Source organism: Canis aureus, chromosome 23, assembly GCF_053574225.1.
Source record: "Canis aureus isolate CA01 chromosome 23, VMU_Caureus_v.1.0, whole genome shotgun sequence".
Classification (NCBI taxonomy): domain Eukaryota; kingdom Metazoa; phylum Chordata; class Mammalia; order Carnivora; family Canidae; genus Canis; species Canis aureus.
This window is the reverse complement of record NC_135633.1, coordinates 24,521,452-24,548,865: the sequence shown is the minus strand read 5'-3', so window position 1 is coordinate 24,548,865 and position 27,414 is coordinate 24,521,452. Positions and strand designations below refer to the sequence as shown.

At 40.3% G+C, this 27,414-nt stretch overlaps 1 protein-coding gene and 1 long non-coding RNA gene across 3 annotated transcripts in view; one reads left to right on the top strand and one right to left on the bottom strand.

The window, feature by feature from the left end:
- The window catches only part of LOC144294813 (uncharacterized), a 91,324-nt gene that overhangs the window by 35,353 nt on the left and 28,557 nt on the right, over positions 1 to 27,414 (top strand). The window lies entirely within an intron of this gene.
- On the bottom strand, positions 22,308 to 23,258 carry LOC144295458 (olfactory receptor 51I2-like). Its single transcript, XM_077867856.1, has one exon. The coding sequence runs from the start codon at positions 23,256 to 23,258 to the stop codon at positions 22,308 to 22,310; it is 951 nt and encodes a 316-aa protein (XP_077723982.1).

Sequence of the window (27,414 nt, the reverse complement as noted above, 5' to 3'; positions counted from 1 at the left end):
GCGTTTCATTGCATTTGTATCTTTGGGGTAAATCCCCAACAGTGCAATTGCTGGGTCGTAGGGCAGGTCTATTTTTAACTGTTTGAGGAACCTCCACACAGTTTTCCAGAGTGGCTGCACCAGTTCACATTCCCACCAACAGTGTAAGAGGGTTCCCTTTTCTCCGCATCCTCTCCAACATTTGTTGTTTCCTGTCTTGTTAATTTTCACCATTCTCACTGGTGTGAGGTGGTATCTTTTTGTGGTTTTGATTTGTATTTCACCTGGGGCCAGTGATGCGGAACATTTTCTCATGTGTTTGTTGGCCATGTGTGTGTCTTCCTCTGTGAAATTTCTGTTCATGTCTTTTGCCCATTTCATGATTGGATTGTTTGTTTCTTTGATGTTGAGTTTAAGAAGTTCTTTATATATCTTGGAAACTAGCCCTTTATCTGATAGGTCATTTGCAAATATCTTCTCCCATTCTGTAGGTTGTCTTTTAGTTTTGTTGACTGTTTCTTTTGTTCTACAGAAGCTTTTTATCTTGATGAAGTCCCAAAAATTCATTTTTGCTTTTGTTTCTCTTGCCTTCATGGATGTATCTTGCAAGAATTTGCTTTGGCCAAGTTCAAAAAAGGTGTTATCTGTGTTGTCCTCTAGGATTTTGATGGAATCTTGTCTCACATTTAGATCCTTCATCCATTTTGAGTTTATCTTTGTGTATGGTGCAAGAGAGTGGTTTAGTTTCATTCTTCTGCATGTGGATGTCAATTTTCACAGCACCATTTATTGAAGAGACTGTCCTTTTTCCAGTGGATAGTCTTTCCTGCTTTGTGGAATATTAGTTGACCCTAGAGTTAGAGGCCATTTCTGGATCCTCTATTCTGTTTCATTGATCTATGTGTCTGTTTTTATGCCAGTATCACACTGTCTTGATGAACACAGCTTTGTGTACAACCTGAAATCTGGCATTGTGATGCCCCTAGCTTGGGTTTCTTTTTCCATATTCCACTGGCTCTTCAGGGTCTTTTCTGATTCTACACAAATCTTAAGATATTTGTTCCAACTCTGTGAAGAAAGTCCATGGTATTTTAATAGGGATTGCATTAAACATTAAATTGCCCTGGTAACATTGATATTTTCACAATGTTAATTCTGCCAATCCATGATCATGGAATATTTTTCCATCTCTTTGTGTCCTCAATTTCTTTCAGAAGTGTTCTGTAGTTTTTAGGGTATAGATCCTTTAGCTCTTTGGTTAGGTTTATCCCTAGGTATCTTATGCTTTTGGGTGCAATTGTAAATGGGATTGACTTCTTAATTTCTCTTTCCTCAGTTACATTGTTAGTGTATAGAAATGCCACTGATTTCTGGGCATTGATTTTGTTTCCTGCCACACTCCTGAATTGCTGTCTGAGTTCTAGCAATCTTGGGGTGGAGTCTTTTGGGTTTTATATATACAGTATCATGTCATTGGTAAAGAGGGAGAGTTTGAGTTCTTTGCCAATTTGAATACCTTTGATTTCTTTTTGTTGCCTGATTGCTGAAGCTAGGACTTCTAGTACCATGTTGAAGAGCAGTGGTGAGAGTGGACATCCCTGTTGTGTTCCTGATCTTAGGGGAAAGACTCCCAGTGTTTCCCCATTTTCCCCATTTGCTGTGGGCTTTTCTTAGATGGCTTTTAAGATGCTGAGGAATTTCCCCTCTATCCATACACTCTGAAGAGTTTTGATCAGGAATGGATGCTGTATTTTGTCAAATGCCTTCTCTGCATCTAATCAGAGGATCATTGTGTTTTGTCTTGTGATATGATCTATCACATTGATTGCTTTACAAGTGTTGAGCCAGCCTTGCATCCCGGGGATAAATCCCACTTGGTCATGATGAATAATATTTTTAATGTACTGTTGGACCCTGTTGGCTGGCATCTTGTTGAGAATTTTTGCATCTGTGTTCATCAGGGATATTAGTCTCCAATACTCCTTTTTTGTGGAGTCTTTGTCTGGTTTTGGAATTAAGGTGATGCTGGCCTCATAAAATGAGTTTGGAAGTATTCTGTCCCTTTCTATCCCTCGGAAAAGCTTAAGTAGAATAGGTATTGTTTCTTCTTTAAATGTTTGATAGAATTCCCCTGGGAAGCCATCTTGCCCTGGACTTTTGTGTCTTTGGAGGTTTTTGATGACTGCTTCAGTTTCTTCCCTGGTTACTGGCCTGTTCAGGTTTTCTATTTCTTCCTTTTTTTAAAATAATAAATTTATTTTTTATTGGTGTTCAATTTGCTAACATACAGAATAACACCCAGTGCTCATCCTGTCAAGTCCCCCCTCAGTGCCCACCACCCAGTCACCCCCACCCCACGCCCTCCTCCCCTTCCACCACCCCTAGTTTGTTTCCCAGAGTTAGGAGTCTTCCATGTTTTGTCCCCTTTCTGATATTTCCTGTTTCGGTTTTGGTAGTTTTTGGTTTTCCAGAAATGCATCCATTTCTTCTAGATGGCCTAATTTATTGGCATATAGCTACTCATAATATGTTTTTAAAATCATTTGTATTTCCTTGGTATTGGTTGTGATCTCTCCTTTCATTCATGATTTTATTGAGTCTTTTCTCTTTTGTTTTTAATAAGACTGGCTAATGGTTTATCTAATTAATTCTTTTTTAACTAATTAATTCTTTCAAAGCACCAACTCCTCGTTTTGCTGATCTGTTCTACAGTTCTTCTGGTCTCTATTTCATTGAGTTCTGCTCGAATCTTTATTAACCCTCTTCTTCTTGTTGTAGGTTTTATTTGCTGTTCTTTGTCCAGTTCCTTTAGGTGCAAGGGTAGCTTGTGTATTTGAGTTTTTTTCTGATTTTTTGAGGGATGCTTGTATTGTGATGTATTTCCCTTTTAGGACTGCTTTTCTTGTATCCCAATGATTTTAAACCATTGTATCTTCATTTTCATTAGTTTCCATGAATCTTTTTAATTTTTCTCTAATTTCCTGGTTGACCCTTTCATCTTTTAGTGGGATGCTCTTTAACCTCCACGTGTTTGAGTTACTTCCAAATTTCTTCTTGTGATTTACTTAAAATTTCAACGCATTATGATCTGAAAATTTGCAGGGGGCAAGATAATCTTTTGGTATCCTTTGGGACCTGATTTGTGACCCACTATGTGGTCTATTTTGGAAAAAGTTCCTTGTGCACTTGAGAAAAATGTGTATTCAGTTGAGTTTGGGTGGAAAGTTCTGTAAATATCTGTGAAATCCATCTGGTCCAATGTATCATTTAAAGCTCTAGTTTCTTTGGAACTGTTCTTAGAATATCTGTTATTTGCAGAAAGTGCTGTGTTGAAGTCTCCCAGTATTAGTGTATTATTATCTAAGTATGTCTTTACCTTGGTTATTAATTTATTGATATACTTGGCAGCTCCCACATTACGGGCATAAATATTCATGACTGTTATGTCCTCTTGTTGGATAGATCCTTTAAGTATGATATAGTGTCCTTCTTCCTTTTTACTGCAGTCTTTGGTATAAACTTTAATTTATCTTATATGAGAATTGCTATCCCTGCTTTCTTTTGAAGACCATTTGTATGGTAAATGGTTCTCCAACCTTTAACTTTCAGGCTGGAGGTGTCCTTACTTCTAAAATGAGTCTCTTGTTGACAGCAAATTGATGGGTCTTACTTTTGTGTCCAGTCTGAAACCCTGCATATTTTGATGGGATCATTTAGCCTATTCATGTTCAGAGTTACTATTGAAAGATATGAATTTAGTGTCATCTTAATACCTATTCAGGCCCTATTTTTGTGGATTATTTCTTTGGGCTTCTTCTTTATTTTACAGAGTCCCCCTTAATATTCCTTGCAGAGCTGGTTTGGTGGTCACATATTCTTTCAGTTTCTGCCTATCTTGGAAGCTCTTTATCTCTCCTATTCTGAATGAGAGCCTTGCTGGATAAAGTATTCTTGGATGCATATTCTTCTCATTTAGGACCTTGAATATGTCTTGACATTTATCCTGCCAGCTCTTTCTGGCCTGTGCGGTCTCTTTGGAAAGGTCTGCTGTGAATCTAATATTTCTCCCCATATAAGTTAGGGATCTCTTGTCTTTTGCTGCTTTAAGGATTTTGTCTTTATCTTTGGAATTTACAAGTTTCACTATTAAATGTCGAGGTGTTGAACAGTTTTTATTGTTTTTTTTTGGAGGGGGGAGGAACCTCTCTATCTCCTGGATCTGAATGCCTATTTCCCTCCCCAAGTTAGGGAAGTTCTCAGCTATGATTTGTTCAAATATGCTTTCTGGTCCTCTGTCCCTTTCGGCACCCTTGGGAACCCCAATTAAACATAGATTTTTCCTTCTGAGACTGTCATTTATTTCCCTTAACCTATCCTCATGGTCTTTTAATTGTTTTTCTTTTTCCTCAGCTTCCTTGCCATCAATTTGTCTTCTGTGTCACTCACTCGTTCTTCTACCTCATTAATCCTCGTCATTAGGACCTCCAGTATGGACTGCATCTCATTTAATTGATTTTTAATTTTGGCCTGATTAGATCTAATTTCTGCAGTCATGGAGTCTCTTGCATCCTTTATGCTTTTTTCCAGAGCGACCAGTAGCTTTTTTTTTTAATTGGAGTTCAATTTGCCAACATATAGCATTACACTCAGTCCTCATCCCATCAAGTGCCTCCCTCAATGCCCGTCACCCAGTCACCTCCACCCCTTGCCCACCTCCCCTTCCACCACCCCTTGTTCATTTCCCAGAGTTAGGAGTCTCTCATGTTCTGTCTCCCTTTCTGATATTTCCCACTAATTTTTTCTCCTTTCTCCTTTATTCCCTTTCACTATTTTTTATATACCCCAAATGAATGAGAACATATAATGTTTGTCCTTCTCCTATTGACTTGTTTCACTCAGCATAATACCCTCCAGTTCCATCCACGTTGAAGCAAATGGTGGGTATTTGTCGTTTCTAATAGCTGAGTAATATTCCGTTGCATACATAGACCACATCTTCTTTATCCATTCATCTTTCGATGGACACCAAGGCGCCTTCCACAGTTTGGCTATTGTGGACATTGCTGCTAGAAACATCGGGGTGCAGGTGTCCTGGCATTTCATTGCATCTGTATCTTTGGGGTAAATCCCCAGCAGTGCAATTGCTGGGTGTTAGGGCAGATCTATTTTTAACTCTTTGAGGAACCTCCACAAGGTTTTCCAGAGTGGCTACACCAGTTCACATTCCCAGCAACAGTGCAGGAGGGTTTGCCTTTCTCCACATCCTCTCCAACATTTGTGGTTTCCTGTCTTGTTAATTTTCCCCATTCACACTGGTGTGAGGTGGTATCTCATTGTGGTTTTGATTTTGTATTTCCCTGATGGCCAGTGATGCGGAACATTTTCTCACGTGCTTGTTGGCCATGTCTATGTCTTCCTCTGTGAAATTTCTGTTCGTGTCTTTTGCCCATTTCATGATTGGATTGTTTGTTTCTTTGCTGTTGAGTTTAAGAAGTTCTTTATAGATCTTGGAAACTAGCCCTTTATCTGATACATCATTTGCAAATATCTTCTCCCATTCTGTAGGTCGTCTTTTAGTTTTGTTGACTGTATCCTTTGCTGTGCAAAAGCTTCTTATCTTGATGAAGTCCCAATAGTTCATTTTTGCTTTTGCTTCTTTTGCCTTCGTGGATGTATCTTGCAAGAAGTTACTGTGGCTGAGTTCAAAAAGGGTGTTGCCTGTGTTCTCCTCTAGGATTTTGATGGAATCTTGTCTCACATTTAGATCTTTCATCCATTTTGAGTTTATCTTTGTGTATGGTGCAAGAGAGTGGTCTAGTTTCATGCTTCTGCATGTGGATGTCCAATTTTCCCAGCACCATTTGTGAAGAGACTGTCTTTCTTCTTTCTATTCTTTTATTATCTCTCTTCTTCTTTAGGATTCCTGGCCTTTTATTTTTTTACTACTTTGTTTTAAATTTTGTTTTACATGTTTGTGGTCCTTTTTTTTTTCATTTCTTTCTGATCTAAGTTTCCAATATCTGGCCTCTGACTTGGCAGAATCACCTAGGGTGAAATTTATTTAGGTCGTGGTTGATATTCTTGACACAGCCCACTATACAGCCACTCTGCACTGAGCAAAATGGCTAGAAAGAAGAACTTGTGACAAAAGAAAGAATCATAAACAGTCCTCTCTGTCAAGAGTTACAGAATTTGGATTACAATTCAATGTCAGAAAGACAATTATAAAGCAATGTCCACAATAGCCAAACTGGAAGGAGCCTCGGTGTCCATTGAAAGATGAATGGATAAAGAAGATGTGGTCTATGTATACAATGGAATATTACTCAGCCATTAGAATCGACAAATACCCACCATTTGCTTCAACGTGGATGGAACTGGAGGGTATTATGCTGAGTGAAGTAAGTCAATCGGAGGACAAACATTATATGCTCTCATTCATTTGGAGAATATAAATAATAGTGAAAGGGAATATAAGGGAAGGGAGAAGAAATGTGTGGGAAATATCAGAAAGGGAGACAGAACATAAAGACTCCTAACTCTGGGAAAGGAACTAGTGGTGGTGGAAGGGGAGGAGGGCACGGGGTGGGGGTGACTGGGTGGTGGGCACTGAGGGGGGCACTTGACAGGATGAGCACTGGGTGTTATTCTGTATGTTGGTAAATTGAACACCAATAAAAAATAAATTTATTATTAAAAAATGAGAGAAAAATGGGGGGACTGGGAGGTGGTGGTGGTGATTAAGTTGTTGTGGAGGGAGAATGTAGTCTACCTGAGGGGTTCTAGATGGTGATCTTCTTGTTTATGAGTATATGAAGTTCTGTTGGCTATAAGATGCTCAGTCCCAAATTTATATAAGCCAGAAATACTTGTGGAGGGCCTCAACATTGACCACCATAACATAAATGAGATAAAAGAGGGGGCAGGGGATCCCTAGGTGGCTCAGTGGGTTGGTGCCTGCCTTTGGTCCAGGGCGTGATCCTGGAGTCCTGGGATTAAGTCCCACATAGGGCTCCCTGTATGGAGCCTACTTCTCTCTCTCTGTCTTTCATGAATAAATAAATAAAATCTTAAAAAAAGAGGGGGGCAGAATGGGAATGAGGAACCTCACAGAATGAACTAGTACAGTATACCACTTGGTTCTGGGTGCATACTGGTCATGTTTTAGAAGGTATTAACTTCCACCATTGTAGAACAAAAAGAGGCAGAGAAAACAAAAAACAAAAAACAAAAAAACATATTTTGTATATCTCCCAAAATTAAACTGATTATGTTGAAGGGAATCTAGAAGTGGAAAATATATCTAGGACCTGTTATTATAGAAATAGGAAAGTCAAAATGGAAGAATATTAAAAATCAAGAGGTGGTAAAATAATGTAGTTAAGGTGGGAAAAGAGAAAAAAATTGGAAATTTACAGTCTGATATAAAAACGAGTTGTACTGGGAAAACGTAGGTGAAAAAAAGGAGGGGTACCCTCTGGTTCTATATACTGTAAGTCCCTCGACTTTCCCTGGAGCTTTCCAGCACTGCTGGGCCAAGAACTTGCTCTTCCCCTGTTCCTCTGCTTGTCTTCTGGATGATGGGCCTGCTGGGCTGATTCTCAGGTGTGTGCCCTTGGGGAGCTGCCCTGCCCCCTGCTGGTGCTGGGCTCAGTGGGAGCTCTTTTCCCCATGAGGCCTCTGTTCCCTGGCGGCCCCACTCTGTCCCAGGCACAGGGTGACTGACACCAGGAGGAACAACCCCACTGGCAGTGGCCAGGTCTCCATCCCTGGAGTCAGCTCCTGCAATAACTACCGCAGTCTCCCAGTCCTCACTGTCCTGGATGCTCCGAGGGTGGGGGGCACTGACCTGCCCTGCTTGGGGGCGCCCAGCGGCAGGAGAGTCCTTGCTGTCCTGTGCCCTTCCCGCCTCCGTCTGCCCCAGGGGAGCGCAGGATCTTGGGCTGTGTCCCCCATGCCCTGGGATCTGGAGCCTGTGCTGCTGGAATCGCACTCCCCGGCCGTGGCTTCCGAAGGCAGCAGGGCGCAGCCCCCTCCGCCTGGAGCCCCGGCGGACCGACCATCTGCTCCCGAGGCCCTGCTGGTGCGCGCTCCAACCCTTTACCGAGATTGCCCTTGGTGTGTGGTGCGCTCTCCCCAGGGGCGCACTTCTATTAGTGACTCTGGGAGACTGGAGGCTCCGCTGCCCCTCCTGCGATTCTCCTCAATTTCTCTGCTAAGTGCCTTAAAGTCCGGGAAGAATGTTTTAAAGTTCCTGCTTCTCTAGGACTGGGCCTTCTGTCCCTGAGTCGGGCCTTAGCCTGGCTCCTCGCGGGGGGGGGGGGGGGGAGGCTCCTCCCCCACTGGATTCTTTGGTTATTCCCCCCCCCCCCTTCCTACCTTGTTAGAAGCAAAAACCCTTCTCTCTGTAGCGTTCCAGCTATTCTCTCTTTAAATCTCAGGTCGAATTCATAGGTTTTCAGGATGATTTTAAAGTAATCTAGGTACATTGGTGGGGCCAGGTGAGTTGAGGCACCTACTCCTCCACCATCTTGCCCTTCAAACCGCATTCTGTAACACGTTATAAAATGAAGCTGTTTATCATTTTTTGGGGCCAAAAGAAGCCTTTTCCCTTCATTGCCCCCAGACCTCTTGGCTCATACTTTAAAACAGGACCATTTACAGTTCAGAAAAGTTTGGGTGAGACTTCTGCATCATACTTGTTCATATTAATAAGATATCCAATATTTAATTTAATTTAATTAAGTTGAGATAAGACTCTCTTGGGTGCAATGAACATACATGTGAAGGTTTAACCCTCTACTTGTTTGTCTTTAAGATAAACAGACCGAATTTAGGAAATGACCATGTTATACCATTGGTTTAGGATCTCAGAGTTGATGTTTATTGTTTATCTCTTAAGGTACAGTAGTCCCCTCTTATCCACAGGGGATACATTCCAAAACCATCAGTGGTTGCTGGAAACTGCAGATAATATTGAACTTTATATATATATTGTTCTGTTTTTTCTATATATACATACCTATACATACCTAGGTTTGATTTATAAATTAGGTACCATATGAGATTAGCAACATAATTAATAATAAAATAGAATAATTATAATGTACCATAATAAAAGTTATGTGAATGTGGTGTCTCTTACTCAAAATATCTTATTGTATCATACTCACCTTTATTCTTGTGATGATGTGAGATGATAAAGTGTCTACAAGATGAGATGAAGTGAGGTGATTGATATAGGCATTATAATGTAGAATTAGGCAACTATTGACTTTCTGATGATGTGTCTGAATGTTATGTCTGCTTCCAGACTGTGGTTGACTGCAGATAACTGAAGCTATGGAAAGTGAAACCATGGGTAAGGTGGGGGTAGTAGCTTCTTGTCCATTCCCCTGACATCTCATAACTTTCTTTATGTTAGACTTGATCCAAAGAGAATGAAACTAATGGGGAGTCAGATTGGAGTCTGCCTTTTCCACTCCTGTGGAAGCTAATGGGGGTGTTAGACTTCACCATGGAAACTGGTAGGCAAGGGAGTCTCTTGGAAAAATGGACATTCCTGAGAAAGGTTACAGGAAGAGTTAGTGCTGAGGCAGGTGGCACCATATCACCATGTCATGAGCCAGCATCAACTAATTAACACATTTATGTATTTACTTATTCAGCATAAAGTAAGAACTATTTTTTGGGAGGGGGGGTTTAAAACAATACAGAAGAATAAGACAGAGAACCTGACCTTAGGGAGCTTTCATTTACTACATATTCTCTTAGCAATACCCATGTGGGCTTTTTCTTTGACCCCAAAGTATCCTTTATAATATCTGTCACTTAGAGCAGAATTGAGGTGGATGAGAGAAAGTCCACTTTAAATCATAGGTTCCAGGGTAGTTTGTATAGGAAGTAGATCTGCTTTTCTTCCAGAGTCTTCTTCCCAGACATGTCCAGAGCCCTGATTTACTTCTGAACCCATTTCCTCCTCTTCCTTTTCTTATTCTTCCTTTCGTCTTTTTCCCCACCATAATAATAATTATTTTTTAAATTCATTTATTTATTCATGACAGAGAGAGAGATATTGAGAGAAAGGCAGAGACACAGGCAGAGGGAGAAGCAGGCTCTGTGCAGGAAGCCTGACATGGGACTTGATCCCGGGTATCCAGGATCACACCCCAGGCTTAAGGCGGCACTAAACCGCTGAGCCACTGGGGCTGCCTTCCCCCACCATAATTTCTAGGAAATCTGTTCCTTCCCTTTATTTTTAAGCTGTTCTTGTGAGTTATTTTATGTTAAAATATAGACATATAAATTTAGAGAGAAGCCACACTTTCAAAGGTAAGAAGTATGGAATTTGGGAGTAAAAATTGCGTCTAGTGAAAATCACCAGAAAAAGTATCTTTAGAAAAGATGAGTGATGGGAAGGAAGACTCTAAGAAAGAGTGAAAGATGATCCAGACTTAGGATGTTTTAGGTCTTTCAAGAAGTTTTCCATCTCATCTAAGTTGTGAAATTTATTAGCATAATATTTCTCATAATCCTTTTAATATCTGCAGCATCTGTAGTGAGGTCACCACTCTCATTCCTAGTATTGATAATTTGTGTCTTCTCTCTCTTTTTTTCTTTTCTGTTCAGTTTGGCTGGAGGCTTATCAGTCTTAATTCTTTTCTCAATGAAATAGATTTTGAGTTCATTGATTTTCTTTATTGTTTTCTTTTTTGTTGATTTTTCTCTCTTTATTATTTTCTTTCTTCTGCTTATATTGCTTTTAACTTCCTCTTTTTTTCTAGATTCTTAAGGTGGAAGCTGAAGTTACTGGGATATTTTTTCTTATATAGGTCCTGTACTGTTATACATTTCCTTATAAGTACTGCTTCAGCCTGCATATCACAAATTCAATATATTTCATTTTCATTCAGTTCAAAAAATTAGTAATTCCCCATTTCATTTTTGCTTTGACCTATAGTTATTGTAGATTCTGTGTCCAGGAGGTCTGGCATAGGGCTCAGAAAGCTATAAATTTAAAAACACTCCATAAATGATTCTAATAGTTAGCAAGATTTGGGAGTCACCAGCTAAGATGGGAAGTATGAGATGGCAGATGGAGATAACATTGGCCATTTGAGGATGACTGGTAGCTGATGAGAGATCTTTCAGGACTTCAGTTTATTTGAGGTCTTGTGTGGTATGGAACAAAAAGACAATCTGGCTATAGAAGCATAGGAATCAGCTCTGCTTCTAAGGGTGCTATTTCCAAGGCTTAACAGGTTTTGTCTTCAGTATGATGTGAAAACAGTCTTAACCAAGGAATTCAAATAACAACCTCTGAAACATGATCTTCTATGTGATTCAGATTCATTTTGCTTCTCAATCTTCAGGTTCCCTGATAGGTATTCCCACAACACACTTCCTTTTTCTCTTGTAACACTCATTATGTTTGGGAAATGCTTATTTAATACAATATTTGCTACTGAGTTGTATGTGAATTTATGAGGACACAGTTTCATTGAACCCCTTTATCATTGCATCCTTAGTATTCCACAGTGTACCTGGGCCATAGTAGGTGCTTATGACAGACATTGACTGTTGTTCCCCAGATCTAATTCCTCCCCATCCTGGACACACAGAGAGGCATTTTCCAGCCTCCTGTGAGTTGAGTATGATTGAATTCTAGCCATTATTTTCAATGTGAGTGGAAGTGACATGTGCCTCTTCTAGGCTTGGCTTGAAAACCCTTCTCTATGCATTCTTCCATGTTGGTATCACATGTGACTTGGGAACCCAAGTAAATCACCAGCAGCCTGAGTTACTAAAAAGTTATGTAGAGCCACACCTTTCTCCCACCAACCTATATTTGCACCAGTTTAATAGATGAAAACTGAATGTGTCAAGTCTCTGAACTTATTTTTGTTGTTCTTAGTTTAGCCTTGTAAATACAACACTGAATAAATAGTTATTGAATAAATAGCTTAGAAACTAATGAAAATAAAACCTGGAAAGTGAGGAACTAAGGTTAGATTGCTATTTATCCTGCCAGAGAAGACATTGGAAGTATGACTTTATCAATTTAATGTAAGGAAGCTTAGATTATTGTTCCTCCTCTCTCTTGGTCATTCAAACCTACCATCTCAATCACTTCTCACATTCATTATTCATTATGCTCAAGTCTCTTCCATATTAAAAGCAACAAGTATAAACCTGCCCAGATCCCGGTTCTCTTTTTTTTCTTAGCCAGATCTCTTAGAGAAGTTATCTATAACTTATCTCCATGTATTCATCTTTTATCTAACTCTTTCATTCCTCCAGTATAACTTTAGCCTCAAACTACCAAAGAGCATTTACTATCATCATTAACTATCTCTATGTATCTAATATTTTAAGTCCTTATCTTCCTTGGCTTCTCAACAACATTCAACACAATTAACCGCTCTCTCTTTCTTGATACATTTTCTTCCTTTGGCCTCCATGGCATCACACTAATGGCTTTCCTCTAATATCATTTAGTACTTCCAAGTTTCCTTTGCTATATACTTTCTACTCTGCCTTATGAGAGAACATGGTATAAGAGATCCTGGAATCAACCCTTTAATTGTTATGCAGTCATACTTGGGTTGATGGATTTCATTGCCATCTGTATTTCATGACTTAAATTTTATCTCTAGACAGACCATTTGGCTAATCTAGAGTACTGGGCTATAAGTCTAATGGCCTATGCAATCTAGTCATTTGGATGCTTTTAAGGGAGTTCAGGCTCAGAGTGTCCATAATTGAGCTCATAATATTCTTTACCCAACTAAGTTTCTCTATTCATGTTTCATATTTCAGTTAATCACACTACCATTTACCCTGAAGTATTCCAAACTAGCAGTCATGCTTGGCCATTCCTTTTTCTTCTCTTACCCTTCATATTTGATCCAAAATCAAGTTATATAATTTCTACTGATATAAATTTGAGCCCATCATTTTTTTCTTTCTTTTTATCTCTATACCACTGGTCCAAGTTTCCACTAAATTTCATCCCAACTATTTCAATAGCCTTCTAACTGATAAATTTGCATGCCTTATCACTTTAATCTGTTCTCTATAGCACAACATAAAATGCTATTTTTAAAATAAATGTGATCATGTTGAAACCACCCTCATCCACGATTAGCATATTAATAATTTCTCATAAATCCGATTGGTTCTCATTTATGTTTTCATATTGGCCTTGAACCATAGGCTCTTTGCCCTTTGACTTCCAGTCACACTGATTTAAATTCCATTCCTTCACTGTGCCATGCTTATCCTTATACAAACTCTTTGGAGACAGGGGTTTCTTTTTTTTTTCTTTTTTTTAATTTATTTTTTATTGGTGTTCAATTTACTAACATACAGAATAACCCCCAGTGCCCGTCACCCATTCACTCCCACCCCCCGCCCTCCTCCCCTTCTACCACCCCTAGTTCGTTTCCCAGAGTTAGCAGTCTTTACGTTCTGTCTCCCTTTCTGATATTTCCCACACATTTCTTCTCTCTTCCCTTATATTCCCTTTCACTATTATTTATATTCCCCAAATGAATGAGAACATATAATGTTTGTCCTTCTCCAACTGACTTACTTCACTCAGCATAATACCCTCCAGTTCCATCCACGTTGAAGCAAATGGTGGGTATTTGTCATTTCTAATAGCTGAGTAATATTCCATTGTATACATAAACCACATCTTCTTTATCCATTCATCTTTCGTTGGACACCGAGGCTCCTTCCACAGTTTGGCTATCATGGCCATTGCTGCTATAAACATTGGGGTGCAGGTGTCCCGGCGTTTCACTGCATCTGTATCTTTGGGGTAAATCCCCAACAGTGCAATTGCTGGGTCGTAGGGCAGGTATATTTTTAACTGTTTGAGGAACCTCCACACAGTTTTCCAGAGTGGCTGCACCAGTTCACATTCCCACCAACAGTGTAAGAGGGTTCCCTTTTCTCCGCATCCTCTCCAACATTTGTGGTTTCCTGCCTTGTTAATTTTCCCCATTCTCCCTGGTGTGAGGTGGTATCTCATTGTGGTTTTGATTTGTATTTCCCTGATGGCAAGTGATGCAGAGCATTTTCTCATATGCATGTTGGCCATGTCTATGTCTTCCTCTGTGAGATTTCTGTTCCTGTCTTTTGCCTATTTCATGATTGGATTGTTTGTTTCTTTGCTGTTGAGTTTAATAAGTTCTTTATAGATCTTGGAAACTAGCCCTTTATCTGATATGTCATTTGCAAATATCTTCTCCCATTCTGTAGGGTGTCTTTGAGTTTTGTTGACTGTATCCTTTGCTGTGCAAAAGCTTCTTATCTTGATGAAGCCCCAATAGTTCATTTTTGCTTTTGTTTCTTTTGCCTTCGTGGATGTATCTTGCAAGAAGTTACTATGGACGAGTTCAAAAAGGGTGTTGCCTGTGTTCTTCTCTAGGATTTTGATGGAATCTTGTCTCACATTTAGATCTTTCATCCATTTTGAGTTTATCTTTGTGTATGGTGAAAGAGAGTGGTCCAGTTTTATTCTTCTGCATGTGGATGTCCAATTTTCCCAGCACCATTTATTGAAGAGACTGTCTTTCTTCCAATGGATAGTCTTTCCTCCTTTATCGAATATTAGTTGCCCATAAAGTTCAGGGTCCACTTCTGGATTCTCTATTCTGTTCCACTGATCTATGTGTCTGTTTTTGTGCCAGTACCACACTGTCTTGATGACCACAGCTTTGTAGTACAACCTGAAATCTGGCATTGTGATGCCCCCAGATATGGTTTTCTTTTTTAAAATTCCCCTGGCTATTCGGGGTCTTTTCTGATTCCACACAAATCTTAAAATAATTTGTTCTAACTCTCTGAAGAAAGTCCATGGTATTTTGATAGGGATTGCATTAAACGTGTATATTGCCCTGGGTAACATTGACATTTTCACAATATTAATTCTGCCAATCCATGAGCATGGAATATTTTTCCATCTCTTTGTGTATTCCTCAATTTCTTTCAGAAGTGTTCTATAGTTTTGAGGGTATAGATCCTTTACATCTTTGGTTAGGTTTATTCCTAGGTATCTTATGCTTTTGGGTGCAATTGTAAAGGGGATTGACTCCTTAATTTCTCTTTCTTCAGTCTCATTGTTAGTGTATAGAAATGCCACTGACTTCTGGGCATTGATTTTGTATCCTGCCACTCTACCGAATTGCTGTATGAGTTCTATCAATCTTGGGGTGGAGGCTTTTGGGTTTTCTATGTAGAGTATCATGTCATCAGCGAAGAGGGAGAGTTTGACTTCTTCTTTGCCAATTTGAATGCCTTTAATGTCTTTTTGTTGTCTGATTGCTGAGGCTAGGACTTCCAGTACTATGTTGAACAGCAGTGGTGAGAGTGGACATCCCTGTCTTGTTCCTGATCTTAGGGGAAAGGCTCCCAGTGCTTCCCCATTGAGAATGATATTTGCTGTGGGCTTTTCATAGATGGCTTTTAAGATGTCGAGGAATGTTCCCCCTATCCCTACACTCTGAAGAGTTTTGATCAGGAATGGATGCTGTATTTTGTCAAATGCTTTCTCTGCATCCAATGAGAGGATCATATGGTTCTTGGTTTTTCTCTTGCTGATATGATGAATCACATTGATTGTTTTACGGGTGTTGAACCAGCCTTGTGTCCCAGGGATAAATCCTACTTGGTCATGGTGAATAATTTTCTTAATGTACTGTTGGATCCTATTGGCCAGTATCTTGTTGAGAATTTTTGCATCCATGTTCATCAGGGATATTGGTCTGTAATTCTCCTTTTTGGTGGGGTCTTTGTCTGGTTTTGGAATTAAGGTGATGCTGGCCTCATAGAACGAATTTGGAAGTACTCCATCTCTTTCTATCTTTCCAAACAGCTTTAGGAGAATAGGTATGGTTTCTTCTTTAAACGTTTGATAAAATTCCCCTGGGAAGCCATCTGGCCCTGGACTCTTGTGTCTTGGGAGGTTTTTGATGACTGCTTCAATTTCCTCCCTGGTTATTGGCCTGTTAAGGTTTTCTATTTCTTCCTGTTCCAGTTTTGGTAGTTTGTGGCTTTCCAGGAATGCGTCCATTTCTCCTAGATTGCCTAATTTATTGGCGTATAGCTGTTCATAATATGGTTTTAAAATCATTTGTATTTCCTTGGTGTTGGTAGTGATCTCTCCTTTCTCATTCATGATTTTATTAATTTGAGTCTTCTCTCTCTTCTTTTTAATAAGGTTAGATAATGGTTTATCTATCTTATTAATTCTTTCAAAGAACCAACTCCTGGTTCTGTTGATCTGTTCCACAGTTCTTCTGGTCTCGATTTCGTTGAGTTCTGCTCGAATCTTTATTAACTCCCTTCTTCTCTTGGGTGTAGGATCTATTTGCTGTTTTTTCTCTAGCTCCTGTATGTGTAAGGTTAGCTTTTGTATTTGAGTTCTTTCCTGTTTTTGAATGGATGCTTGTATTGCGATGTATTTCCCCCTTAGGACTGCTTTTGCTGCATCCCAAAGATTTTGAACGGTTGTATCTTCATTCTCATTAGTTTCCATGAATCTTTTTAATTCTTTCTTAATTTCCTGGTTGACCCTTTTATCTTTTAGCAGGATGGTCCTTAACCTCCACGTGTTTGAGGTCCTTCCAAACTTCTTGTTGTGATTTAGTTCTAATTTCAAGGCATTATGGTCTGAGAATATGCAGGGGACAATCCCAATCTTTTGGTATCGGTTCAGACCCGATTTGTGACCCAATATGTGGTCTATTCTGGAGAAAGTTCCATGTGCGCTTGAGAAGAATGTGTATTCAGTTGAGTTTGGATGTAAAGTTCTGTAGATATCTGTGAAATCCATCTGGTCCAGTGTATCATTTAAAGCTCTCGTTTCTTTGGAGATGTGCTTAGAAGACCTATTGAGTATAGAAAGAGCTAGATTGAAGTCACCAAGTATAAGTGTATTATTATCTAAGTATTTCTTCACTTTGGTTAATAATTGATTTATATATTTGGCAGCTCCCACATTCGGGGCATATATATTGAGGATTGTTAAGTCCTCTTGTTGAGTAGATCCTTGAAGTATGATATAGTGTCCCTCTTCATCTCTCACTACAGTCTTTGGGGTAAATTTTAGTTTATCTGATATAAGGATGGCTACCCCTGCTTTCTTTTGAGGACCATTCGAATGGTAAATGGTTCTCCAACCTTTTATTTTCAGGCTGTAGGTGTCCTTCTGTCTAAAATGAGTCTCTTGTAGACAGCAAATAGATGGGTCCTGCTTTTTTATCCAGTCTGAAACCCTGCGCCTTTTGATGGGGTCATTAAGCCCGTTCACATTCAGAGTTACTATTGAGAGATATGAGTTTAGTGTCATCATGATATCTCTTCAGTCCTTGTTTTTGTGGACTGTTCCACTGAACTTCTTCTTAAAGGGGAATTTTAAGAGTCCCCCTTAAAATTTCTTGCAGAGCTGGTTTGGAGGTCACATATTCTTTCAGTTCCTGACTGTCTTGGAAGCTCTTTATCTCTCCTTCTATTCTGAATGAGAGCCTTGCTGGATAAAGTATTCTTGGTTGCATGTTCTTCTCATTTAGGACCCTGAATATATCCTGCCAGCCCTTTCTGGCCTGCCAGGTCTCTGTCGAGAGGTCTGATGTTACCCTAATACTCCTCCCCATAAAAGTCAGGGATTTCTTGTCTGTTGCTGTTTTAAGGATCTTCTGTTTATCGTTGGAATTTGCAAGCTTCACCATTAAATGTCGAGGTGTTGAACGGTTTTTATTGATTTTAGGGGGGGATCTCTCTATTTCCTGGATCTGAATGCCTGTTTCCCTTCCCAGGTTAGGAAAGTTTTCAGCTATGATTTGTTCAAATACATATTGTGGACCTCTGTCCCTTTTGGTGCCCTCGGGAACCCCAATTAAATGTAGGTTTTTCTTCCTCAGGCTGTCATTTATTTCCCTTAATCTATCTTCATTGTTTGTCTCTTTTTTCCTCAGTTTCCCTCTTTGCCATCAACTTGTCTTCTATGTCACTCACTCGTTCTTCCATCTCCTTAACCCTCGTCGTTAGGACTTCTAGTTTGGATTGCATCTCATTTAATTGATTTTTAATTTCTGCCTGATTAGCTCTAAATTCTGCAGTCATGAAGTCTCTTGAGTCCTTTATACTTTTTTCTAGAGCCACCAGTAGCTGTATAATAGTGCTTCTGAATTGGCTTTCTGACATTGAATTGTAATCCAGATTTTGTAACTCTGTGGGAGAGAGGACTGTTTCTTTCTTTTGAGGTGAGGTTTTCCTTCTAGTCATTTTGCTCAGTGCAGAGTGGCCAAAAGCAAGATGTATTGGGAAAAAGAGAAAAAGAGAGGAGAGAAAGAAGGAAAGAAAAGAGAAAGAGAAAAAAAAGGGAAGAAAAAAAAACGAAAAAAAAAAAAAGAAGAAAAAGAGAAAGAAAAAGAAAGGAGAAAAAAAAGGGGGTGGGGGAAGGAAACAAATCAAAAAGCAAAACAAAACAAAACAAAACAAAACAAAACAAAAAAAGAACCACGGGGGAGTATCTTCTGATTCTGTGTACTTTAAGTCCCTTGGCTTCTCCTGGAAGTTGTCAGTCTAGCTGGTGTTCTGGGGGAGGGGCCTGTTGTGCTGATTTTCAGGTGTTAGCAGTTGGGGGAGCTGCTGTGCCCCTGCCTGGTGCAGGGCTCAGTGGGGGTTGTTTGCCCCGTGAGGCCGCAGGAGGAACAGCCCCAGTGGCGGGGCAGCTCTGGAAACCTGGATTCAGCTCTGGCAGGAACTCCGTCTGCAGGGCCTGGAGGCTCCGGGCGGGGCCGCTGATCTGCTCAGCTCGGGGCAGGAGCGTCCTCGCTGTCCTGGGCCCTCCCGGCCTCTGCCTGTCCCGGGGGAGGCCGGATCCTGGGCTGTGTCCCGGCGCCCTGTGCTCCGGAGCCTGCTCTGGTGGATTCGCGCTCCCGGGCCGCGCAACCCCCTCCGCGGAGCTGCCGCCCGAGCCCCTCCGAGCTGCTCCTGGAACCGCGCAGGCCTCTCTGCACGGAGCCTCTTCCTCTGCCCGAGCCCCTCCGAGCTGCTCCCGGGGCCGCGCAGCCCCCTCCGCGGAGCCGCCCCCCGAGCCCCTCCAGCTGCTCCGGGTCCTGCCGTGCGCGCTGCAGCCCTTAGGGAGCTCGGCGCACTCTCCTGGGCGCGCAGTTGCTGTTACTGTCCCGGGGAGCCCGAGGGCACCCCCGCCCTCCTGGGTCCTGCTCCAACTCCCTGGAGCCCCTTTCCGCCCGGGAAGGTCGGTGCAGCTCCTGCTCCTCCGGGACGGGGCTCTCCTGTCCTGGGGACACTCGCCCCGGCCTCAGCCCGGCTCCTCGCGGGGCCCCTCCCCCTTGGAGGCCTTTGTTCCTTTATTTCTTTTCCCCCCCGTCTTCCTACCTTGATAGAAGCGCGAACTCTTCTCACTGTAGCATTCCAGCTGGTCTTCTTTAAATCTCAGGCCGAATTGATAGATTTTCAGGATAATTTGAAGGTTTTCTAGGTAATTTGGTGGAGACAGGTGATCTGGACACCCTACTCTTCCGCCATCTTGCTCCTCCCCCCGAGACAGGGGTTTCTGTGCCTAATATACCTTTCCCTAAACACTCTCTTTTTTCCTAGTTAACTTCTCTTCAAAATTTGGATATCCCCATAATTACCACTTTTTGAGAAAAGCCAGATACCCTTATTGTGTACTTTCATAGAACTATCCATTAAATAACCCATTTATTTTGTCACTGTGGTCGGTGGAATTTTAACACCCCATGAAAATATCCTGTTCTAGTTCCCAAAACCTTTGAATATGTGAAATATCACTTCTGTGATTGTGTTATTATATGGCATAGCTGACCTTAAGATAGGTGGGCTTGAGCCCACATGGGTCCGTAGAAAAGAAGAGACTTTTCTGCAACTAGCTGGTGACAGAAGAAACAGAGATATTCAAAATACAAGAAGCTGTGATGCATTGTTGATGGTTTGATGATGAAAGGGCTCATATGAGCAGCCTTTAGGAGCTGAGGAAGGGCAATAGATAACAGCTGCACAAACTCAAGGAACTGGCTGGCTTCTACCAACAGCCCAAATGAACATGGAAACAAATTCTTGTCTAGGGCTTCCAAATAAGAACTCAGTTGGCTGACACCTTGATTATGGCCTTATGGGACTCCCAGTTAGAGAACCTAGCCAAGCCCATCCATATTTCTGACCTGCAGAATGTGAAATAAAAAATGGGTGTTGTTTTAGATACTAAATTACATTTATTTGCATCAATACTTACTCTAATTCCCCAAACCATTGAATATGGTAAAATGCCTCTCCTATGATTGTGTTATGTTAAATGGCACAGTTGAGTTTAATATAGGGAATTTATAGTATTCCTTCCATAAGAATAAAGTTTGATTTTGGTACCTCTGTATTCTCATTACCTAGTAGAGTGCCTGGCACATGGGGGTCACTAAAGAAAAAACTTCTTTTTGTTAATACATAAAAGGCAAAAAGCTCCCAAGTTAGATAGCTGGTAAATGTAAGAGACAGGTTTGAGTGATTTTGAATAAGATTTCTTTCTTGACTCTAAAGATTGTGTTCTTAACCACTATAACACATGAGCCTTCTTACCCAGTACAGACACTATTATACTAAGATCTTAAAATACTGAACCTCATACTTTTGGGAGGAGTAGGGGGTGGGTAAGAAGAAAGACACATCCCCTTTTATCTTCACTTTGTAATAAGGTACACTCAAGGGGCTCCTGTGTAGCTCAGCCGGTTAAGTGTCTGACTTGTGATTTTAGCTCAGGTCATGATTTCAAGCCCCACATTGGGCTCAGTGGTCAATACATATTTTCTCTGAGAGACTAGAGGCTCCTTGGAGTAAACATCTCCAGGTTATCTCTTAATTAATCTATTGCCCTTTTCCCCATTCAAATTCATGTATACATTCAAAAGAATTATTAAGTAGCTATTATTCCACAGATGCCACTAGAAACTGAATATATTTTGGCACCTTTGCTTGGGGTTTACAGTCTAGTTAAGTAACTGTTAAGTGACTAGTTAAGTGACAGACTATGGAATATTACATATGTGCATATTTCACATAGCGACACAGTTCAGTGAATAATGTGGAAAAGAGAATTGGGCAGGATTTTCTGAGAAATTAGGTTTCTACTTGACTAATGAGAAGTGAAACTGGAAATATAAGGGGGGGAGATGAGAACATTACAGGCAGAGTAAATGGTGTCTGAGTAGACCCTGAGACCAGATAAGAGCTTAAACTAATAAGTCTTTTTGGCTTAAGTCTTGCTTGTATGTCAACACACGTCTCTTTTTTAAGATTTTATTTATTTATTTGATAGAGAGAGTGGCACAGGAGCAGTGGGGAAGAGCTGAAGGAGAGGGAGAAGGAGACTCCCTGCTGAGCAGGGAGCCTGACATGGGGCTCAATCCCAGAACCCAGGATCACAACCCGAGCTGAAGGCAGATGCCCAACTGACTGAGCTCCCCAGGTACCCCTGTCAACACACTTCTATCCTGCAATTCATACTCCTAACTTATTTTATAGTAAAAATATTTAAAAATGATTCATATGTTTTTGGACAAACCAAACTACTCAGCATAGTATGTGCAATTCTGTACAATTCTATACAGTTTGTGCAGCCCAAACCATACCACTTTCATTGTTTCATTTTCTTTCTGGCTTCGTCCCATACCACTCCCTCTTCAAACTCTATGTCACAGTCACACCTATACAGATATAACAAGTGGTAGAGATATAAAGAAGTGCAGGAATGCTTATCTTTACACAAACACATTTACTTCTTTGAAACATGGAGTCTTTTTGTTTTCATTTTGCTCTTTCTTCCTAGGTTTTTCTCTTTTTTACTGAATTCCTATTTTGCCTAGAAAAACCCTAACTTTTTTTTTCAAAAATAAGTAAAAAGTATTCTCTCCTTTGTAGAGGTATATCTGATCTTCCCAGATAAGTTCTGGCAACTACTATTTGCAGTCCCTCTAATAATCAATTACACAGAACTTTATTACGGTACTTGTATTCCAGTTTTGGATTTACCTGCCTTTGTGTGTTTGTGGAGAGAAAGGATCATGTTTAATATATTTTAAATCTTTAATCCTCAGCACTATTTCCAGTACGAAGTAATGGTAAATGTAAGTTTGCAACATGAATAATCCTGATCATCTTCCCACTAGCCTTGACTAGGAATTTTCAGTACTTGCTGAGGTAGCAGATTCCTGAAAGGTACAGGAAGTTTCTTTTATGGTACCCAGACCCTGCTATATTTCATAGTTTCATCAACCTTGGCCTTACCTCTTTAGCATCCTAATCATGGCCTCCCTGATGGGCTTGGATTTCATACTGTAGATGATGGGGTTGAGCACAGGGGGCACCACCAGGTACACATAGGCAACCAGGGCATGTACAACAGTGGGTAGGTGCCTCCCAAAACGGTGGATCATGGACATAGTAATGACTGGGATGAAGAAGACAAAGACAGCCAGGATATGAGAGACACAGGTGTTGAAGGCCCGGATGCGCTCCCTGGGGGAGGCCAGTCCCAGGACTGTGTGTAGGATGAGAGCATAGGAGAGGATGATGAACAGAGAATCTATGCCACCAGTGGACAGTACCACATAGAGCCCATAGAGGATGTTTATGGTGATGTCAGCACAGGCTCTTCTCATCACATCAGGATGGAAACAGAATGAGTGGGACAAGAGAATCTTGTCAGGGCAGAAGTTCAGACGTTTAAGCAGGAAGGGCACTGGGAAGAGAGACAGGGTAGCACGGGCCACAATGGCCAGCCCAATCCTAATAATGACATTATTGGTGAGGATAGCTGCATAGTGAAGAGGGTTAGAGATGGCCACAAAGCGGTCAAATGACATGGCCAGGAGCACTGATGACTCCACCACAGAGAAGGAGTGGAGGAAGAACATTTGGACCAGGCAGGCATTGAAGCCGATTTGCCGATAATCAAACCAGAGCACAGCCAGGGTGGTGGGCAGTGTGGACAGAGTGAGGCCCACATCAGTGAGGGCCAGCATGGACAGGAAGTAGTACATGGGTTGATGCAAGCTGGGAGTTCTCCTCACAGCCAAGAGAATCAAGCAGTTTCCAGTGAGGGCCACAGTGTACATGGAAGAGAAGGGGATGGAGATCCATCCATGAACAGCCTCCAGCCCTGGGATGCCAATCATCAGGAAGGCATGTGGCTGGAAGAAGGAGATGTTGACATAGGAGTGGGAAGGGAGCATCTTTGGAAAGCAGTTGAGGTCTCCAGAAAGATGTGACCTCTTTAGTCTGGACAGACAGAAAGACAATGACAGGACACTTGTTATTAGGAAGACATTTATTTATGCTCTATAGGTCTTTTCATTAATTATTTCCCACTTTCTCAGCTCTCTGTATTATTAACTGTTCCAGGAATGTACATATGTTAGCTAATATGTCCTCAAACAAATGTAGAATGTAGGGGATACTTTAAATTCCTCATGATTACCAGAAAATAAATGACTGAAATGGACTTAGAATTTAGTTGTTTCTAAATGTAAATTCTATACTGTTTCCACCCTAGCGAGCACTGTCTTCATTACATGAAGTGATGTTTGTTAATACTCTTTAATATGTAAAGCACTTTAAGTACTCATCATCATCAATCATTGTCATCATCACCATCTTTATCTAGATGTGTCCTGATCATTATTGTTATCCCATTGATAATGCATTTTGCAGTATTCTAAGTACCTTCACATAATTATCTCATTGTTGTCTCATAATTACCTTGCTGAAAGAGAAGGGAAATATTTTAGCTAAAGTAAAAAAAGAAAAATTCTGAAGTCCATCTAAAGAAGAAAATACTGCAGCTTTCCCCTGAGCCAGTTATTAGAACTCAAGGTCTTTTTGTGTTTGGAGGGTTTGAATATAAATCCTAGGACATACTCTTTTAATTATGTCCCAGTAATGATAAAGTCCCAGGCTGAAAATTAACATAAGTACTAGGAAAGTTTTGGTAAATGAAGAGACATTTCATTTTCCCCAGGTCATTGAAAACACTTAAATATCTGTGGTTCATCTATGCCTTGTCCAGAGTATTCAGCCTGGGTAATTGGATGTCCTTGTAATCCAGGCTACATGTTGCTTTTCAGGAATAATCCCCTAATTCCATTCATTCAGCAGTCTCCACATCCTTTAGAAATCCAGCCAAACATTTTGTTCAGCTCTCAGCACACCCACCTTGAGGTCTTGACTTGTCCTTGAGTGTGCCTTCCTGTAAATCAGTCAGCAGAGAGACCTGACCTAGCTGTGAGGGCCATAGCCCCAGGGAATATGGACCTGAGATACTTTTCCAAGAGTTAGAATATCCATAGACATCAACTGAAAACATGAATCAAAGACATAAATTTAGTCTCCTTTAGTGTTTAGTAGGATCTGTCCTATTAATGTCACTAATTTTAGTATCTAATACTGAACAAATAAATTTACCAATTATTGAATATCTATTATGTTTCAGATATTAGACCCCTCACTTATTGTTTGTTTGTAAATAATATCTCTTGGTCTCAAAAGAACCATATAAGTTTGGTGCCCCTGGGTCGTACAGTTGGTTGAGTGTCTGACTTTTGGTTTTTGCTCAGGTGGTGACCTCAGGGTCATGAGATCAAGCCCCATATTGGCTCTGTGCTCAGTCAGTGTGGAATCTACTCAAGATTCTCTCTCCCTCTCCCTTTGCCCCTCCTGCTCATGCTCTCTCTCTTTCAAATAAATAAAATCTTAAAAAAGAACCATATAAGTTAAGTATTATATCTTTTTAATAAATAATATAATAATGATAATATCAAAAAAATAAAACTGGAGGGGAGAGGCTTAATGAGTTCTTATAGGCCATTCAGGAAATGAGTCCAAAGTCAGGACTGTTTGGCTTATACACTTTCAGTGGTTTTACATTGCTTGTATTGGCCATGAGTTGTCCTACATGGTGGAGATTTATAAAGTGTGGGGCAGGTTGGACCAGATTATTTGGAAGAGCTTGTTCTCTTCTGATGTTTCATGGTTACATGTTTTGGAGCCCTGCAAATAAAGCACTTTCTTATTTCTCACAAAATCTACAAAATCATTCTTTTACTCCTCATTGTGACCCTTTGTGTCCTTCTTATAAAGCCCTTTGCCTCTTATTGTGCTAATTATTTCTTTATTCCTGCTTTTATTTCTGCTAATCTAAGTCACATTTCTTCAAAATTCTCATTAAGTCTCATTGTTCTGATTTTGATGATTTCAAAGTTAATTTCTTCTTTTCAAATTTTATTTTTAAAAATTTTTCAAGGATAATCAATAAATGAATAAGAAAATGAATAACTGAGTGAAGGTTCCTTAATTTTATAATTCAGTTCTCCTTTACCCAAAACCTTAATACAGCACCTCTTATGTGCATATATTCATAATTTATACTATATGATTTATATATAGTAAAGATACATGACTCCTTTAGATTAATGCAATTAGTATCTACTTTTATACTACTATTTTAGGATCAATCCAGGAAATACTCTTTGTCATTGGTAGCTTAAATCAGAATAGAGGATGAATTCTGTGCTCTCTCTTTAATTTGAAGGAATCTGAGAATTAATTATATCTAAGAATAATATCACCATTCTCTCTCTTGTTTTATCCTGCGTTGATCTATCTAATACTGAGTAAGTGGCAAATCCTCCATTTTATTGTAGAAATTGCCCTTGTCTGCTCATTGATATGTGTGGGTCCTATGCTACTCTGGGAATTTATGTGATCTATTGCTCTTGACTGTGGTGGAAGTATCCAAATGCTAAATTAAACAATATTACAAGAAGCCTAGAGCTCACAAGGGAAAATTAGAGGGTACTATTTAAGACAAGTTGCCAAAAATTAAGGACAATACTTAAACAGTCAAGCCAATTTCACCCTTTCTATCCCTTTTCATGTTTTGGGAATATTATAGTTTTATGAAGAGCCTGACATTGAGAAGGGATTCTCTGTGGTGAAAGGACAGATTTTGGCAGCCCAGGTGGCTCAGCAGTTTACCACCACCATCAGCCCAGGGCCTGATCCTGGAGACCTGGAATCGAGTCCTGTGTCAGGCTCCCTGCATAGATCCTACTTCTCCCTCTGCCTGTGTCTCTGCCTCTCTCTCTCTCTCTCTCTCTCTGTCTCTCATGAATAAATAAATAAAATCTTAAAAAAAAGGACAGTTTTTTTTTTTCCTGCTCATTTTAGTAGCCAGGTTGGATTGACATGTTTTGTGGCTCTCATGAAGTCCAAAAACATTATATTAAATTACTTAAACCTGGAATTCACACTGGGTTTGGTCTTCTGTTATTATCTCCAGGACATCAAAGGGTCAAAGATACTACAAATTATAGCTCTCCCTTAAGGAAATAAATAATTTCTGTTTGAACACTTTGGGATTCTGTGAACTTGTTACTGGGTGTGTCTGGGAAAGTCAAGTTGCCTGAAAACAAAGGGCTGAATCCACCATGCTTTCTTAACCCAAAGCCAAGTCCATTCCTTTTTTTCCCCCACAAAAAAGAAATGACAATCATGTGATGTGAGGGAGGTGCTATGTAATGCTATGCTGTAATGATTTTGCAATATATACACCTAGTGCTTTTCTAAAAGGCTCTTACTCAGAAGATTTTGAAGGTCAATCTTATAAGGAGAGTTGGGACACCAAGCAAACATTGAGATCACCTGCAGGATGCTCTCTGGGATAGGATTTTAATATACTGTTATGCTGTTGCCCTACTTAGAGAAGCAAAAGGATACAAATCTGCTTGGACACTGAGTCTGGGTTTCTTTTTTCTTTTCTTTCTTTTCTTTTCTTTCATTTATTTTCTTTTTCTTTTCTTTTCTTTTCTTTTCTTTTCTTTTCTTTTCTTTTCTTTTCTTTCTTTTCTTCTTTCTCCTTTCTTTCTTTCTTTCTTTCTTTCTTTCTTTCTTTCTTTCTTTCTTTCTTTCTTTCTTCTTTCTTTCTTTTTTAGAAATTTTCTTAGTCCTTTTTTTAAAGATTTTATTTATTTATTCATGAGAGCCATGGAGAGAGAGGCAGAGACATAGGCAGAGGAAGAAGCAGGCTCCCTGCAGGAAGCCTGAAGTGGGACTTTATCCCAGGACCCCAGGATCACACCCTGAGCTGAAGGCAGACACTCAACCACAGAGCCACCCAGGTGCCCCAAGTCTGGGTTTCTGAATAATTATCTGAATCAGGAAATTTCTGTGCTTTAGGAAAATAGCCACTTACATTTTCTTTGCATTATCTAGGGATGTAGATGTGCTGTCTTTGGAAGTCCTGGCCTCCTTCCTTTCTTTCCTGCTTCTGACATCTGTTCACCCGCATCCCATTGACTCCTCCTCTTGGCAGCAGCTGATGAAAGGGGATCT

Coding starts and splice junctions, on each gene's coding strand:
- LOC144295458 (XM_077867856.1), bottom strand. CDS start 23,258: ATGCTCCCTTCCCACTCCTATGTCAACATCTCCTTCTTCCAGCCACAT.